This window comes from Thermobia domestica, chromosome 10, assembly GCF_964235325.1.
Source record: "Thermobia domestica chromosome 10, izTheDome1.hap1.1, whole genome shotgun sequence".
Classification (NCBI taxonomy): domain Eukaryota; kingdom Metazoa; phylum Arthropoda; class Insecta; order Zygentoma; family Lepismatidae; genus Thermobia; species Thermobia domestica.
The window spans coordinates 191990015-192006916 of NC_137463.1; the positions used below are offsets into that span (position 1 = coordinate 191990015).

The window sequence follows — 16902 nt, forward strand, 5'->3', positions numbered from 1 at the left end:
CCTTTGTTGAAAGAAATATCGAGTTATATGTATTTCCTCGATATAACACAAGTCTAATACGAAATGTAACTTCACATTCTATCCAGATTCCGACTGGATTACTATGACATACACATAAATCAAAATAAATGTTACCTCTGGAAGTCATCCATAGTTACTCCATCAAATTCATCTTGTATTGTGTCACTTGGTGATGGTTCGTAAGATGATTCTACTATATCTATACTTTCAGTTTTTAAATCATTTTCATATAAATGTAAACATTCTTCATTGTGCAAACATTCAGGCTCCGACTTCACTATTTGAGTATCTGAAATAAGAGGTTGGGAAGGTGCTTCGGTTCCATAGTTTGATAGATAACCAGTTATAAACAGCGACGATAACTCTTCTCTGCTTGGCTTGAAATCTGATTGTTCAAATTCACATTTTACCAGAGGTACTCCATTGTCATCTAAAGATTCACTTTCTTCCACTTTTAGAACTATTTCGCGTACTACTGTCGGTGGTTCGTTTAGCACTTCGTTTTCATCTTCCATTATGAAAGTAACTCATAAAACTATGAACTTTTTAATAAAAGGCGGTGCAGTTTTGCCTTGAAAGTTGCGAGACTTACTTTGTTTCTTTTGAGGTGAGTTCGACAATCCCATTAGTTCGCAATCTAAAAAATGAATAAAGAGAAGCAAATAATTAATGTTTGACATGAGAATTAAACTTAAAGGTATTAAAATACACTCAAAGAATCTAGGCTAGAAATTTACTTATGCTTAGTAATTCATAGTCCGATTGCATATATTTATGTATGTTGAAATTCACACTGATTATAAATAGTTGCCATTCGTTCTGCTAATTGTATTAGTTAGCCTTCACTTAACACTGTTGCGTGCAGAAATCATGTTATACGAACTTAATTGGGAAACAAATAAGGAATTTATTCATTTATTAGACTTGCCAATAACTTTCTGAACATAAATTAGCATGTAATCAAGTGCTATCTCACTTCTCGCCAAACGAAATGTTTCCCAGTCGTCAAACAGATTTAGTAGTACCACTATTTCAAAGCCTTTGCCTGCTGATAATGATAACTTCTAACGAATACATATATGACGAAGTAAAAGGAACAAAGTTAGCTCTAGTAATTGATAGTCAGCTTGCGATTGAACTATGCATTTTACCGTTACGTTTTTACAGTTTTACCGATTTGGAGATCGTTCAATATTTTACTGTTATACTTTTAGTAAAAAAATCCAGCTTATTATTGCGGTATTTTTCTAATATTTCAGGATATTCATCTTGTGTAAGTTTTGTGCTTATTATATATATATATATATATATATATATATATATATATATATATATATGGGTGATTCTACGAAAAAGGGAAATTTTCTGTCACGGGCATTTCTTCAAACTACTATTAGAAAGAATCACCTCATTTTTATTTTGTTTGGTAGTAACCGTCACAAAGTAGGTATGCCATGTATAACAGTTTGCAAATGTAACACGAAACATACGTAAAAAAATAATTATTACCCAGATTTCTCAACACCGTGGGCAGTCACAGAGTACAGTTGACTGATTTTAATCAATAAATTACAACTGAAGTCGCAAATCAAACATCATTTAATGGTAATTAAATGGAAGAGAACACTTCAATGTTTCGGTTTTATGAAAAGTAAATCTTTATAACGATTATTTTAGAAAGCTTGACTATGGTTCGTTTCTGTCACTTCTATTTCGTTTCAACTCCATGGCATGAGAAAAAATGTCTTTGCTCTCAACAGATAGCATGGACGTCCACATTGGCAACACCCACAAGAAGACAAGGCAGACATGTTTGACTGAAGAACAGAAAAAGTTGTGTGCATGTGTTAAAAGCTATAGGAAAAATATTTTTGTGTGTGGAAAGCAGGTGCGTATATTAATTGTTACTCAACACCGTGGTATTTATTACTGAATGTATTTGTATGGTATATACCTTCTTTCCCTTGAGAAACCTACGCCTTAACGTAGAAAATCCGTACACAATTACTCACATGTACTGGTTAAAAAGTGTGCCGGTAAATGTAAATTATATTCAATTTTCTCAACTCCATGTCCACCTGAAAACTAAGGAATCCACGGTGTTGAGACAAGTTCACGGAGTTGATAATCCTATAGTGTTTGTTATGCACATGCTCTTCCAAATATTTATTCTTTCAACATATTGATAGAAATAAAGCTCGTTTATGGTCTAGTGACTAGTACGCTCGCCTTTCGTGCGTGGTTCTGGGTTTGTTTCCCGTTGGAAGCTCAAAAATTAATTGTGTTTACTTCGCACAGTGAGGCAATAGAAACACTCATTTGAGTAGAGATGCACTAAAACCTGATCGCGCAGACTATCACAACGGCCGTAGAAGCCAACACGCTGACCCCGTGTTATTCACACTCAAACGCCGGCTGGTGGGTTCTAGCCCATTTAAGGAGTGTTTCGCGGAAGTTCGTTTTGAGGCTGTAATGTAGCCGGAGGTAAAACTTCAGTCAAGTCAAGATGTGTCTGTTTTTAACTTATTGACTTCTCGAGCTATAAGTATTATGCGCACCAACAAAAAGCTTTTAAAGAAGCTATAAGAAAAATATATTTGTGTGTGGAAAGCAGGTGCGTATATTAATTGATATTGGTTTATTTCCTCTCTTGATTGATTGATTGATATTGGATTATTTCTTCTTAACTAATCTGTAACTTTTTCCAACTCATTATTTGTCACATATGAGTCTCAATAGAAGTTTATTAAAAATTCCGAAAAAATAAATTCGGTACGTACAATTTGGTACGTAGGTGTTTAAAAAAAAAAAAGAACTGTTCATCAAAATCTTTCAATATCAATGAATTTCTTATATTTCTAAATGTTTCTTGTGTAATACTCTATAAAAAGTAACATTTGTTACAAGTTTTTTTTTTTCATATCAGATTAAAATGCCGAGAAAACGATTAAGGAAAACCTAGAAAGAAAGAGGAAAGCCGAAAAGAAACGTCGGTTGGTAATCAGGAATGATCCTGTTAAGTATGAAGAGTTCAAGAGGAGAGAACGAGAAAGGTAGAGAAAGAGGAAGGAAGAAGGAAAAATTAAAGGCATATTGTCATTATCCGAAAGAGAGCAAAGAATAAAGAGAAAAAAAAAGGTGGCGACCATCATCAAGAGAACATTACGAAAGGAAAAATCCGCACAAGTTGCTGAAAAATTTGCTACTTACCTGTCATCATCAATTATAAAATGCAAGAATATTACATAGAACTACTCCGAAACTGGACATGGGAAAAGTGCTCCCGATGGGGTCGGGCCATTCTTGAAAGAACCGCAGAATGCCTTATTGCTCAAGGATATGATGTAGACATTGAACAAATGAGAAAACAAGGCAGAAATGTCAAGATATACACTGTTTCAAAGGAAGAAATTTCATCTGTCGAACAGCAGCTTCCTCTCACCACGAAACGTTTTGTGGGAACATCAAAAGTACATCAAGTAACATGGTGTAGCACAACACCACAAGTACTTAATTTCCGCTCTCTTTCGTGTTTCACGTATCTAGCAGGAGATATCTGCATTGATTTCCATTTCGGGCAACTTAACTACTATTCTCCTCCATCAGTGGCAACAATTTCTTCAGATGTAAACATTTCTTGTGAAGTTGGTTTAACATATGACAATCCACCAAAAATTGAAGACTGAGTTGCAGTTATATACTTTGAGTGGTACCCCCGTAAAATTCAAATTATTATTTAGCTTTTAAAAGCACTCTAAAAACTCTCGCTTCTGTTATTATTTGGCCAAAACTTCTGATTACAAGGACTTACTAAATCTTATCTTATGATCAGCTAGTTGTTTTCTTTTCAGGAATTGTCGAAGAGTCTGAGGGCAATGTACGGACAGTCAATTTTATGACGTGGATCGGGAGGAATTTCTTCTGGCCCACTAAACCTGACGTTCAAAAAGTGTTGGCAGTTGACATTCTGTGTAGACTAGAACAGCCCTTCCCTGTTTCCTCAAGACATTTCCTTCATTGAAGTGAAAAATGTGGGCTACTTAACAAAGAGCATCGAATTATCCAAAGAAAACAGAAATGATGAGTGCCTTACACTGTCATTTAGTGTTCATCATACAGGGTGTTTCAAAACAACACCGACAGCGTTTAGGAGGTGATTCCTAACACCAAGATAAGACAAAAAGTATATACCAATCTGGGTGCACAAATGCTTCGTTTCCATAGGCTGCCGAAAACGTGAAAAAATGAACTTTAAAGGTCCATAGCTCTAAAACTATGGGACTTACCGTAGTCAGGTCAAGACTTCACTTAGGAACTAGTATGTGCGCTATCCAAATATCCATGTTTCAGAATCCTGCGGTAATTCCACAACAACTTTTATAGAAGTAGTTGGTGAGAACTTTAGATTATATGCCCGAGCCAAATTCCCTCTATAAAAATTGCTTCGTGAGTACCTCAGGATTTTGAAACATATTTTTGGATAGCACACATATTAGTTCCTAAGTGAAGTTGTGACCCGATTACGGCAGGTTTCATAGTTTTGGAGCTATGGACCTTTAAAGTTTTTTTTTTTCATGTTTTCGGCAGCCTATAACTCCGAAAGGAAGCATTTGTGCATCCAGGTTGTCTATACTTTTCGTCTTACCTTGGTGTCAGGAATCAGCTCCCAAACGATGTGTGTATTATTTTGAAACACCTTGTATATATACCAAATATACAAATACACTTAGCAAATGTTGAAAAAGTATTCCGCTTTCGACGTGTTGACTTGATCACACAGAGAAGACAGACGGTCTACATAAGCTCAGAAAACAAATAAAGTAGACAATAGACAGGTTTAGTGACAACTACATTTGTTTCGTAAGCTTATGTGAAACGTCTGTTCTCTCCATATGATAGTCAACATATTGAAAGCGCAATAATTTTTCAACATTCGATAAGTGTATGTGTATTTCTTATTTACGTCACATATTCATATATATACTCAATTTTGGAACCTTCATTAGATATATTTTCGTATGTTTGCAGTATTTTCTGGATTATTTTTGTATAACAAATTACGTGTCATCTAGTTTGTTAGAATTTTATTCAACATAACGAGAATAATTCTAACTTACAAAAATTATCGGAAAATTATTTAAATTTTTATGTAAATTATAAGCTTAATCACTTATAAACCAAAACTTATCACCCAGATGTATCACGTTTCTCAACTCCACAGCAATTTTCAACTCCGTGTTAACTAATCTCAACTCCGTGGCCTGTGGACTCATCTCCGTGGGTGCTGAAAAGTTTATTATTATTATTATTATTTTACTATACCAATAACGATTCAGCTCTGCTGAACATCTAATTAACATGTACTTAGTGGTAGTAAGTGCATCTGATATTTTTTTCGAAATAGGCGACCATCAACGAAACAAAAAATTTCCAACTGAAAATTTCCCTTTTTCGTGGAATCACCCATATATATATATATATATATATATTGAGATGCTTCGTTTTTATTATATGTTTTAATGAAATAGTAAAACATAATTTGGAAAGAAATGTTTGAAAGAAAGTTACTAAAATAGTTTATTCATATTTGACACGATGTTGATTGTATTGAATGTCTATCAATGGAATAATGAAAATGAAACTTATCTACGTTTGCTGGCATCCGAAAACGTGACTCACAGTTCGAAGAGATTGACAGATATCCTACGAGGTCACAGGAAAGGACAAAGTTCGGCTAGGGAAGTCAAAGAAGATTCAAGGGATGCAAAGATCAATATTTTGATTCTTCAGGTTAATAAATCATAAAAGAGGGCATAGAGGTCATTTTAGACTAATTAGCAATCGAAGCTGTCTACAGTTTAGTGAAGAAGTGGTTGGGGACCAAAGAAAATCGACGGCAGGTAGCTAGTGGACAAGGAGACCGGCGAAAAGCTTGAGCAGTTTAGAGTCTTCACCCCGCCGAAATTAAAATACCGCTAATTTTACAGTAATTATGTGATATCTTCAAATAGATAAAAGATAATTGAAATATGGAACAAGAGCGCTTTAGACAATATTATTTTGCGTGAGGTACCGTTATCACAAGACACCTAGCGGCTTTCCGTTTTCAGCTGTTTAGAAACGCGAAATTAAATGCCGATTTTCAAAATGGCTCGAAATCGAAAGCAGATAAGTGAGTCGTGATAACGGTTTCTCATGTAAAATAATATTGTCTAGGGCGCACTTGTTCCACATTGCGATTATCTTTTATCTATTTGAAGATATCACATAATTACTGTAAAATTAGCGGTATTTTAATTTCACCGGGATGAAGACTCTTAATATTGAAATATCGTTTTATGTTTTACTTAGGTAACGTTTATGTAGGATGTGTAATAGTTTTATAAATTATGCTTATATTTCAGATGTTACGTTTATATATAGGTCTTGATGGCATAAAGTTACATACTGGAAATGAGGGCAATGGGTGATTTCGTAAAATAAGTTAATAAAATATATTTTATAGATTTGGTCACGATGTTTTTATGTCCATCAGTAAATCTGGGTCAACTTAAACTAGGCTCGCCAAGTTTCAACCACCTCGAAGAAAGCCACAATTGGTGTCTGCAAGACAGTTAGCGGAAAATTAAAATAAAATGAAATGAAATCTTTCAGTTTTACGTTCAACGATTATGCCGGCTAGGCTAAAGGAGACGGTGATGATCAGAAATGAATGAAATGGTGGATTGAAGAAAGTGGGAGGAAACAGGAGAACCCTGAGGAAACCCAGGCACAGGGTGTTTCTCAACCACAAGGTTCACTTGGCGGAAGCATGGTTTGAACCCGGGACCCTATTCACTAGAGGTGAAAAATTTACCATTGAGCCACCGCGGCCCCTAGGATAATTTCAGTCACAAACCTATACATATATATATACGACGGCCGCTCAAATCGTCCCCAGGCGGCAACAAAGGAAGCGGAACACCATTGAAAAAAGCCACATGTTTCTTTGTTACATCCGAGGGATAATTCAACAAGTGCTTCCAGTTGAGGGTGGCCCTCCAGTTGACCTGTTGAAAAAGAAAGCGATGTTGCAATTTTCACCCTCTTGCTTACTGATTCTTCAGTTTAGTTTTGGCAGAAAGACAGTGCGTGTTGCTATTTGATTTTCAGGTCCTATTATATCTAGTTCTTTCGTTACTTTTGGTTTCGTAGTTCTACTTATTCGTTGTTTTTTGTTTCCGTTACTTTTGTTCACGTTTGTGTCACTGTATGTGTGCGTGTGTTTTCGTTATTTTATTGATAGCTGGCTGCTACTTTAGAAAACATGTGGAGATCGTGGGATACAAAGGAAATAATTCCTCCTGCAGATTTTCCTCGGGAAACTGAGGCATGATCAGTTAATTAAAAAAAAAAAAAGTGGTAGAGCGCTTGCCTTTTGTGTGTGACGTCCCTGGTTCGATCTGTGGCCAAGCAAGTTTGTGGTAGACAACATCGTGTTGTCGGGTTTTTCGGAGTACTCTTGTTTTTCCCACATTCTCATTCCACCAATTCTTCCATTATCATTCACTTGCCTTAATCTTCCGTCTCCCTTAGCTTAGAGGACATAATTGTGGAACGTTAAACTGAAATATTTCATTTCTATTCAATTTGCATATGAAATAAGGAAAAGAGAAATCAATCATTAGCTTCATAATATGTGCTTATTTTACTCTTAATAGATATAGCATATTGTTAATATCGTATAACTTCCATAAGGATAACGTTTGTACGAACCAAATATGTTAAGTTGTCCCCTCCCCCGATGTACAGGCACCATTGCTGCAAAAGCCCGATAAAAAATTACAATCTTTCGTTGTCACTCCCTAGGAGTCCATCCTTGAACCGCTCCTGTTCATACTACTACATAGGATTCTTTTAATGATTGTTATGTTAGTGATATTATTATTATTATTACATAGGCCTAATGTATCCATCGTTAATATAAGTTTAGTGATGGCAACAACGCAAAACCTCGACACAACACACGTGGCTTTATGGCTTATTTGGAGTGTTATTTATGAAGGCGGTCAGGGTAAATTTTCTGCCTGAGTACAAAGAAAGCCGGTTGGGGACCAATAGAACGTTTCGACTATATAAGAGGTATTTTCACCAGTTAGTATATTATACAGGACTTGTCTGGCACGATTTTACACTGCGAAACAGAAGCAATATATAAGGGAAAAGTTGAAACACTTTTTGTGCTCCTGCCATCATGTCACTTCAGACAAAGTTTAGCTTTAACGAAGTAATCTTATATATATCCAGACAATACAGAAAAGATATTCAAAAAGAACTGACTGCAAATAAATCCTTGTACAGTTTGCGTTATGGTTGAGGTACCATATATGAAACAGGATGAACATTTTTAAATTTTATGACTAATATTGAGAGAGAAAAATAAATTGCCATATTGGTGAAGGGTTTTGTTCAATATAGTCCTAGATAGCGGATTCTCTGTGCTCATAAACAACAACACTATTTCTAACTCTATTAAATGAACACGTTGACAAACAGAAAAAAGACAATTTGTAGTTATTACGGAATATTCCTTCCACTGATATGAAAACGGAAGCACAAATCTACACTGAATATTATCAGACAGTAAACGATATTGCTGACAGCTGTAACATTATTAACGTGCCCAATTGGCCAGTATTCCATAGGGCAAGATATTACAACTCATTAATTTTAGACCCGAACAAGTTTCAATCGCGATGAAAAAGAATCACGGTTAGAGAAAACGCAAATTTGTGGATTTTCTTTAATTAAAATGTTTGATTTGTTTAAAGTATTTATAGCTTTAAAAAAAAAATTAAATGATATGTGTTTTGTAGGCTTGGGGATTATATATAGTGTATATATATATAGTAACAGTATTGTGGAAAAGTCTTCGTTAGTAATGATTTAGTTTCGTTTAATTACAAGAAGAAAAAAATTGCAGGGAAAGCTCATTTTTGTACATAAAATGGCACTTAAAGGGCAACAATCTCCACCTAGAAACAACAAAAGTTCAAGTGAAATATCAAGGAACCCTCCCCCCAAAAGTAATCCAAGTGTTGTCAGTGGAAGGAAAACGAAAACGAAGAGAACAGTGAATATAAATCAATCAACCGCGTCTTTTGTGAGTGAATTACGATAAACATCATTTGGGCCTAGAAAGGGTTTCATTGCAATAAAGGTAATCAAATCAATACGCTAAAATATGTGGATATCAATTTGTATTTTAAAGTGTCATTTGTAGTGAATTTTAAGTGATCTGAATTAAACCGATAGAATATAAAATTTTGATATATTTTACAATCACGTAATCACGTGGTATAATATGTTAGTTTAAATTTATACCTTAAGGCCGTTAATATATTCAACTCCTCGTTTTTATTTCAGCATATTTCAGAGTTCATACTACTTAACAACATTTATGTTACTGTGTTGTATTGGCACTAGAGAAGTATAGAGGTAAAATTGTAGGATTTTTACATTACACAATTGCGCTTCTCTCATATAAAATAACATAGGGGTGCATTATCCACCCGATCTCTTGAAGAAATACGTTGGGAAGTGGCGACAAGTACAGCTGAACTTTGCGGAAGTCTTCACTTTAGTTTTACCCTGTTGCAGGCAAATAATAAAACTTCGGTATTATTATATGGCGATCAGAGTGGATATAAATTGGGGAGACCTGTAAATGACATTATTGATTGCTAGGCTCAATACACTGCCTTTCAGAACATATATGAGACAACCATAACATTTAGAATAAGGAAACGGGATCAATGTTCCATACTTCCCAACCAATCAAGGCCTCGGTAAGTTTCGGTATATGGCATCGGGGAAAGGCACAGTCGCGTGCTTACCAGCTACCGTAACAACTGTGACAGTGATCACTACTTGGTAGTAGCGATAATAACGAGTTTCTCGTTGAATAAAGGAAATATTCAACATCTACACAGGAAGAAGTTTAATTTAAAGAAATTAGAGGAGTGCCAGCGAGACGGGAACACCAGATTGAAGTGTCCAATAGATTCTCGGTTTTAGAAGGTTCGGAGTGCGCTAATGTTGAGCACACTTGGGTTGAAATCAGGAAGAGTACTAAATGTCAGCTAAAGGAAAAATTGGAGCACGCGGAAACACACAGGAACTAACCATGATTCGACCTGAAACGCACTAAGCCAACAGAGAAAAGGAAACAGATGAAACTGCGTAGAATACTAAATTTCGTTGGCATAACGCGAGAAACTTGCTAAAATTCTAGAAAAAAGGAAATGCGATTTTTGACAGGTAAAATCAATAAAATTTAAAAGAATAATAAGAACAAAAACGTTCGGGACAAGTATAAGGGCATCAACGAATTTAAGAAAGCCTATATTCTATATCCCGTGCTTACATATTAAAGACAGCCAGCGGAACGGTTCACGTGGATACAGATCGCATCTTGAACAGATGGAAAGATTTCTGTAACGATTTGCTTAACACGCAGCTAAGAACCAATTGTTCATGAAGAAATGGAAATACACATAGAAGAACCGTATATTGCAGAGCCTAAGCGAACAAAGTAGAAATTGGTATAAAGAAATTAAAGAAACACAAATCTCCAGGTGTAGACGAAATTCGGTTGATTTAATTCTAGCTGGAGGGGAGAAATTATAAAACAAGTTACACAAACTCATTCTCCCTATCCGGAACAAGGAAGAATTGCCACAAGTATGGAAACATTCAATCATTGTTCCAATTCACAAAAAAAGCGATAAAACTGATTGTAATAATTATCGAGGCATTTCTCTTCTGTCAACACCCTACAAAATCTTAAACATTCTATTAGCAAAATTGATCCCACACGCAGATCAAATTATTGGAGATTATAAATTGCAGACTTCGGTGAAATCGATCAACTATTAAATATCGTGCAGATATTCAGTATTCGTCAAATGCTCGAAAAGAAACGAAAATTCAATATGTTGGAACATAAGTAATTTGTTGATTTTAAAAAGGCTTAAGACTCCGTTAAAAGAAAAACATTGTACAACATTCTCGCAGAATATAGAATAACGAAGAAGTTTGTTAGATTCATGTAGGTATGTTTAATTGAATCCAAATAAATTTCGAGTAGGATAATTCTTGTCCATGAGCCTTGACGTCGCGAATGGCTAGAAACAAGGAGATGGTGGTGTTCACCAGGTTATGACGTATGCCGATGATCTAGAGGAAATGACAGAAGAAAAATAAAAAGAAATGCAGGGTTTTTATTAAACAATTGTAGGGGCATCGGTTCAGAAGTAAACACAGAGAAAACTAAATACATGGAAATTTGCAAATTTCGGAACATAATACTACGAATTACGGATGCGTCAAAATATAAAATAATACTTTCGACAAAGTGGATATTTCAAATATTTAGGATCCATATTAACAGGCCAAAGTCATATCCACGAAGAAATTAAAAGTAGACTAAAAATAGGGAATTCATGTTATTATTCAGTTCAATATCTTTTGTCGTCTCGAATTCAAATAATAAAATCACATGAACACACATTACCAATTTGTTTGCAATCATTCGACATGCGCCAACTGTTTCGTACTAGTAATATTGCACTTGAAATTATTCAATACAGCTTTTGTATACTGCGCATAAACACTCTGCTAACGGAAAATAATATCTACCATAGTCCTCTCTTATATTCGTTCATTTACTTTAACGGTAGAAACTATTACTTACGGCACTTGTAATAGTTTCAGATTAGTAACACTACACTTATAAAGGGTTAAGTTCCGATAAGCTCCGCCACACGAAATACGTACTAAGTGAACGAAACCAACCATAACCTAACCTATTTATAACTAATTGTTGAAAAGTTAGTGGGGGTTAACGGAATAAATGTCCTCATAAATGTAAAACAAATAGTTACGTACATAAGTTACAGGTTAGTCGCCTAAAGAAATAGGGGTTAATTGCTGCATCGCCAGGCGAATTTTAGAAAACTTACCACGTGAGTTGGTGTATTTTGGTTTGTGAGAACGTGAATGAATGTAAGGTGAGAGGAACTGACAAGAAAATAATTGTTGCTGTTAGTTGTTTTTGATGTTATAAGCAGCACTACATATGGAGGCGGAAGAGACTATTTGGCGAAAAGGTACACTTGTTATGATTTATGGGAAACGCAGTTTGGAAATAGTGCGTAAATGACAAGATTGAGTTTTATCGAGTCATACAAAAATAAAGGGAGTCAGCTGTAAAAATGGTGTGAACGCCATGGTCTACTAAACAGAGTAACAGTTCATCGTTAAGTGGAAACGAAACTACATAAAAGAATAGAAACACCAAACCTAATTTAGTACATTTCGGTACTGTTTTGGATGGTATTTATTAGCTGCCCCAAAGCTGTGCAACACAAGCCATGCATTTTATAATATATAAAATGGTTTTCAACTATCCTACTTTATGCGTATACCCATCGCTGCTGACGCGCCTGCTCCCAACAGACGCACCAGCTGCGCTCCTATACTGACTCGGTTACATAATATTCAGTGCTGTTTAGTGGGCACTTAGCAAAACTTGGTTTGCGTTTTATGTACTAGTGTTTATGTCATACGTCAAACACTGTATTTCGAACAATAGTCATTACCAAGTGAGCCAGGGTCACAACCTAGTATTTTAGAGACAAACTAAATAATATTACTTTTTTTTCGGTAATAGTATACATGAGAACCCCCTGATCTGCGTTTCTTCTCTGTTCTATTACCACTTCTACATGAAATACCATAAATTTTCTACGTAGTGCAATAGTAAGAAGTATCCATGTGCACAAGACATGCGATATGCGTTAAATTCCCTCCCCCCCCCACACACATAGTCATAGATAAAGTACAAGGACACTACACATGCAGATATAAAGTACATGTACGTTCTTTTCTTTTTATTTTCGTATCAGTCGATAAGTAAAAAATAAGTCGCTTTGTTACCCCCTTTGTAAGTTCGTATATACTCAATGAATAGTCCCTAGAAGTATGAGCGTCCTTCGGGAACTGATGCAGCTTCATGTATACTATATCCTCTTTTTAATTCAAAATATTTTACCTGGATAGCTATACTGATTATTGCATGAATGCAAGGGAAACTTTCTAGCCATTATCACTGTGCATGCATATTGTAAATCTCAACATGTGTAGCTATATGAAATTTAAACAAGTACACAGAAGCTTTATCCCACAGACAAACGTTTGTCTGTGCTTTATCCTAACATTAGATAAATCTGTGCTTAATACACTCTCTTTACCAATATCTCATCAATCAACTGTTTTCACTTGGTAAGTTGTTGACTTGTGTTGGATTCTTTCTCGGTAATAGTATACATGAGAACCCCCTGTCTTCCGTGCGCGAGGATAGTTCATATTATATATTTATACGTTACCAAATTAAATCACTGCGTTGTCTTCATTATATGTGCTTAACATTCTATTTTTACTTTCTAGAATAAATTTTGTTGATTTCGATTCGAAAAATGTTAAATATTTTTAAATTTATATCGTGATGCAGACCAAAATCCTTGTTGCGTATAATGTAATGCGCTATAGCATATAAAGTACAAGGGCAAATAGGTACGTTCTTTTTTATTTTCGTATCAGTGGATAAGTAAATGAAAGTGGGTTTGTTACCCCCTTTCTAAGTTCGTAGATACTCAATGAATAATCCCTAAAAGTATGAGCGTCCAGCTTCTTCTGGAACTCAGACGGTCTTACGTATACTATATCCTCTTTCTCCTCATATTACATATTTATTCTCTACAAAGACTTAAAATAAAGCAGTCATTTTCCTTCTTCAAAAAATGTTCAAAATCTACTACCGGTATAATTACAAATGAAACATACCCAATGTTTGCAACACAATCCCTCAAAATTCCACCAGATTAGTAAAAAATTCAGAACATTAGCAAATTGAAAATATCACCAGTATTCCGCTTTTATCGAAAAAGCCGAAACACTTCCAGTTTTTCCGTGGAGTCGTACTGTCCTAAAAACTGGGTTAGAAAAACCAACGATGAACAGAATTAACAGTGTGTAGACTAACCTACGTTCAGGCTATTGAGCAGTTGCCTTTTCAGATAATTGAGTGTTATCAGATTTTTGATAAAGAGAACCTCAGCAGAATACAGCCAGTTGACGCGGAGTAGTTCAGTCTTTTCAAGCTGAAAAACTTTTTTTCTTTGGTAATTTATGAGGACAATTCATTGTCATTTTCTTCGAAAGTGTATCTTAAGAATTTCCTGGTACACATTCAATGAGAGAAATTTACCGGGCCTTTGTGCTGCAGATTAGGTTTTGTATTTTCAGTCTGAATATCGTGAATGTTTTGTTATTTATGAGGAAATCCATTGTTATTAGATTGTTTCTTAACAATTCCTCCGTGCACACTGATTTTAAGGGCACTTCACCGTTTTGCATATTAATACTGCGTCGGGAAATATGCCATAAAAACTAGTGAAAAGAGGGGGCAAGATGGCGTAGAATGTTCTACACAATGGAGCGACATGCTCTTCAATTATTTCAATTTCATTTTTAACAACAATTTCAATTTTGGACAAAATTTAGTGCATTACAATTTTTATAGTGATTTACATAATTTTTTGTATGTTCTACGCTTCTGCCTTCCTGGTTACAACACGCGGCAATTAAACGACATTTACGTAGTACAACAAAATTACTCCAAGTACCAAAAAAATGTTTATTTAAATTGTACGAGACTTTATAATATGTTACCATCACATTATAAAGAGGTAAATTTTAATACTCAAAACAAACTTCGTACTCTGTTACTTTCTAAAGCATATTATTCAGTTCAGGAATTTGTAAATGATAACATGTATGAATATGATGTAATTATGTAACAAATTTAACATGTGATGTTTATTATAATTTTGTACTTCAAATGGTGTAATAAGCTGTAATTACAATTTGATTTATATGCATGACAACTGTAGAACTTATAGGAGATACTCTCCATATTGTAAGTCAAAACAGGCTAAATAAATAAATAAATAAATAAATAAATAAACTAGTGTGAAAACAAAACTATTTGAAACAGGCCAATTCGTCCATTTTGGAACGGGCCATCTTCTACAATTATAATAACAACAAAAATATTTAAAACAATTCTAGTGAAGCAGTCAACTTGGCCTTAGTGCTGTGACTTTTAATTATAAAATCTCCCGCAAGGGAGATGAATAGAATAGAATAGAAACTAGTGAAAAACAAGCCAACCTATGTTATGTGGTCAGTAAAATCACGAATGGCATGTGAGCGATCAGGGCAGAAGTGCAGCCCTTCTCGTCCAGTCAACGTACATAAAAAAAATACACTCTACCTTGAACAAATTGCAATAGAAATGAAATATGCGCCAAAATGATGCTGAGTACATTCCAAATAGACCTTAAGGAGTCCTCAAGAATATTCAATCTGGAAGGTGGTAAAATCCAATATGGCCGCCGTTGGTGGTCATTTACGGCAGACATAATAACAAACGGAGTAATTATGTGACTTTGTAAAAATTTTACAGGCTCAACATTCCTGATAAAAGTTGTTCACCATTATATGTCCTTTCGAATGAAGCATTGAACATACCTCTATTATAAAGGCTGTCTCAAAAGCCCCCTGATATAGGGTAACTATTATTATCAGAGTTACAACAAAATGCAAGAGGGGAAACTGTCTCCAAATATGATATCTTCAATCTAAAGTGAAGCATTTTTTAAAATTGAACGAGTTGTTTGTGCCATACACGCTTTATGCTCCCAATGTTAAATAAAAATGCAATGTTACCATTTACCGGGAGATGGATAAACTTTGTAAGAGTATGATGAATGGAGACATGTTTGAAATAGGGGCTGGTCATCGATAAGTTAGTGTAAAAGACAGTAACTTCATTCACTTATGTTGTGAGTCCCGGTAAATGTCAACGTTGCATTTTCATTTAACATTGGGCGTATAAAGAGTGTATAGCCCAAACGGCTCGTCCGATTTAAAACTATCTCTCACTATAGATTGAAACATCATATTTGGAGAAGGTTTCCCATCTTACGTTTGGTTGTAACTCGGATAACAACAGCGGCGTGCCGTCAAGGGGACTAGGGGCTAGGCTAGTACACTGGCATTTTAAGTAAAGTATTTTGTGATAAATAGGGCCTATATACCAAAGAAAACGAAAACATTGTTTGTATTTCTCCATTTTCGTAAAATAACAGTATTTCAATTGTTCTGACACAACTTTAGTAAGCGCCCGTGTGCTGAGTGCGACAGCGAAGTAGAGATCAGAAACGCTCGGGTTTTAATCGGCTTTTCTCGGAGAAAGGAACGGGGTCCAGCCAGCTATTCCTTATATTATTTTGTCTAAGCTCTATGCTAAACGCAATGTTAACTTGAGAGCCGCATCACAAGCGCATTAGTACATGTTGGCGCGCGAACCTTTTCACAGGGAAGCCTTTGTATCTGTGTGTGTGCGTTTTGGTTTGACTCTCAATCGCCAGGGTTTCAACTGGCGCTGCTCTGGGTTTCAGCTGATATGCGCGGGGCGGTGATTTCTCGTTCTTTTCCTGGCGCTTACAAAAAATATGTTTCTTGGTCTATTTGCTTTAATAATTCATGAAGACACGATAATAGTAATAAATGTATTGGCAATTCGCACGTCATATATTTGCAATCCTCACAATTAAAACCCGAGAGCATGAAAACTATTTTGCTTATTCATTTCAATTGATTAAGGTAAGAAAGGATAAGAAATGAAGTTATTCTCATATACATACCTGGAAAAGGTTAATCATAAACAGAAACATACGAGCAGCCACCCTCCCACACAATAAATTAAAAATACGA

General features: G+C 35.3%; 1 protein-coding gene across 7 annotated transcripts in view; it reads right to left on the reverse strand.

The window, feature by feature from the left end:
• The window catches only part of LOC145662908 (uncharacterized), a 40992-nt gene extending 26712 nt beyond the window's left edge, over positions 1 to 14280 (reverse strand). For 2 of the 7 annotated variants that reach the window (XM_081728914.1, XM_081728908.1), the window contains exons 1-2: positions 13314 to 13428; positions 136 to 658 (exon numbers count right to left, since the gene is read on the reverse strand). In XM_081728914.1, the coding sequence (XP_081585040.1) occupies positions 136 to 536 (401 nt within the window). In that variant the 5' untranslated portion in view covers positions 537 to 658; positions 13314 to 13428. Of the gene's footprint in view, positions 1 to 135; positions 659 to 13114; positions 13262 to 13313; positions 13429 to 13448; positions 13629 to 13776; positions 13799 to 13905; positions 14085 to 14104 lie in introns of those variants that run through there. The other 5 variants (XM_081728910.1, XM_081728909.1, XM_081728913.1 and 2 more) reach the window with 5 other exon arrangements.
• Positions 14281 to 16902: the final 2622 nt, after the last annotated feature.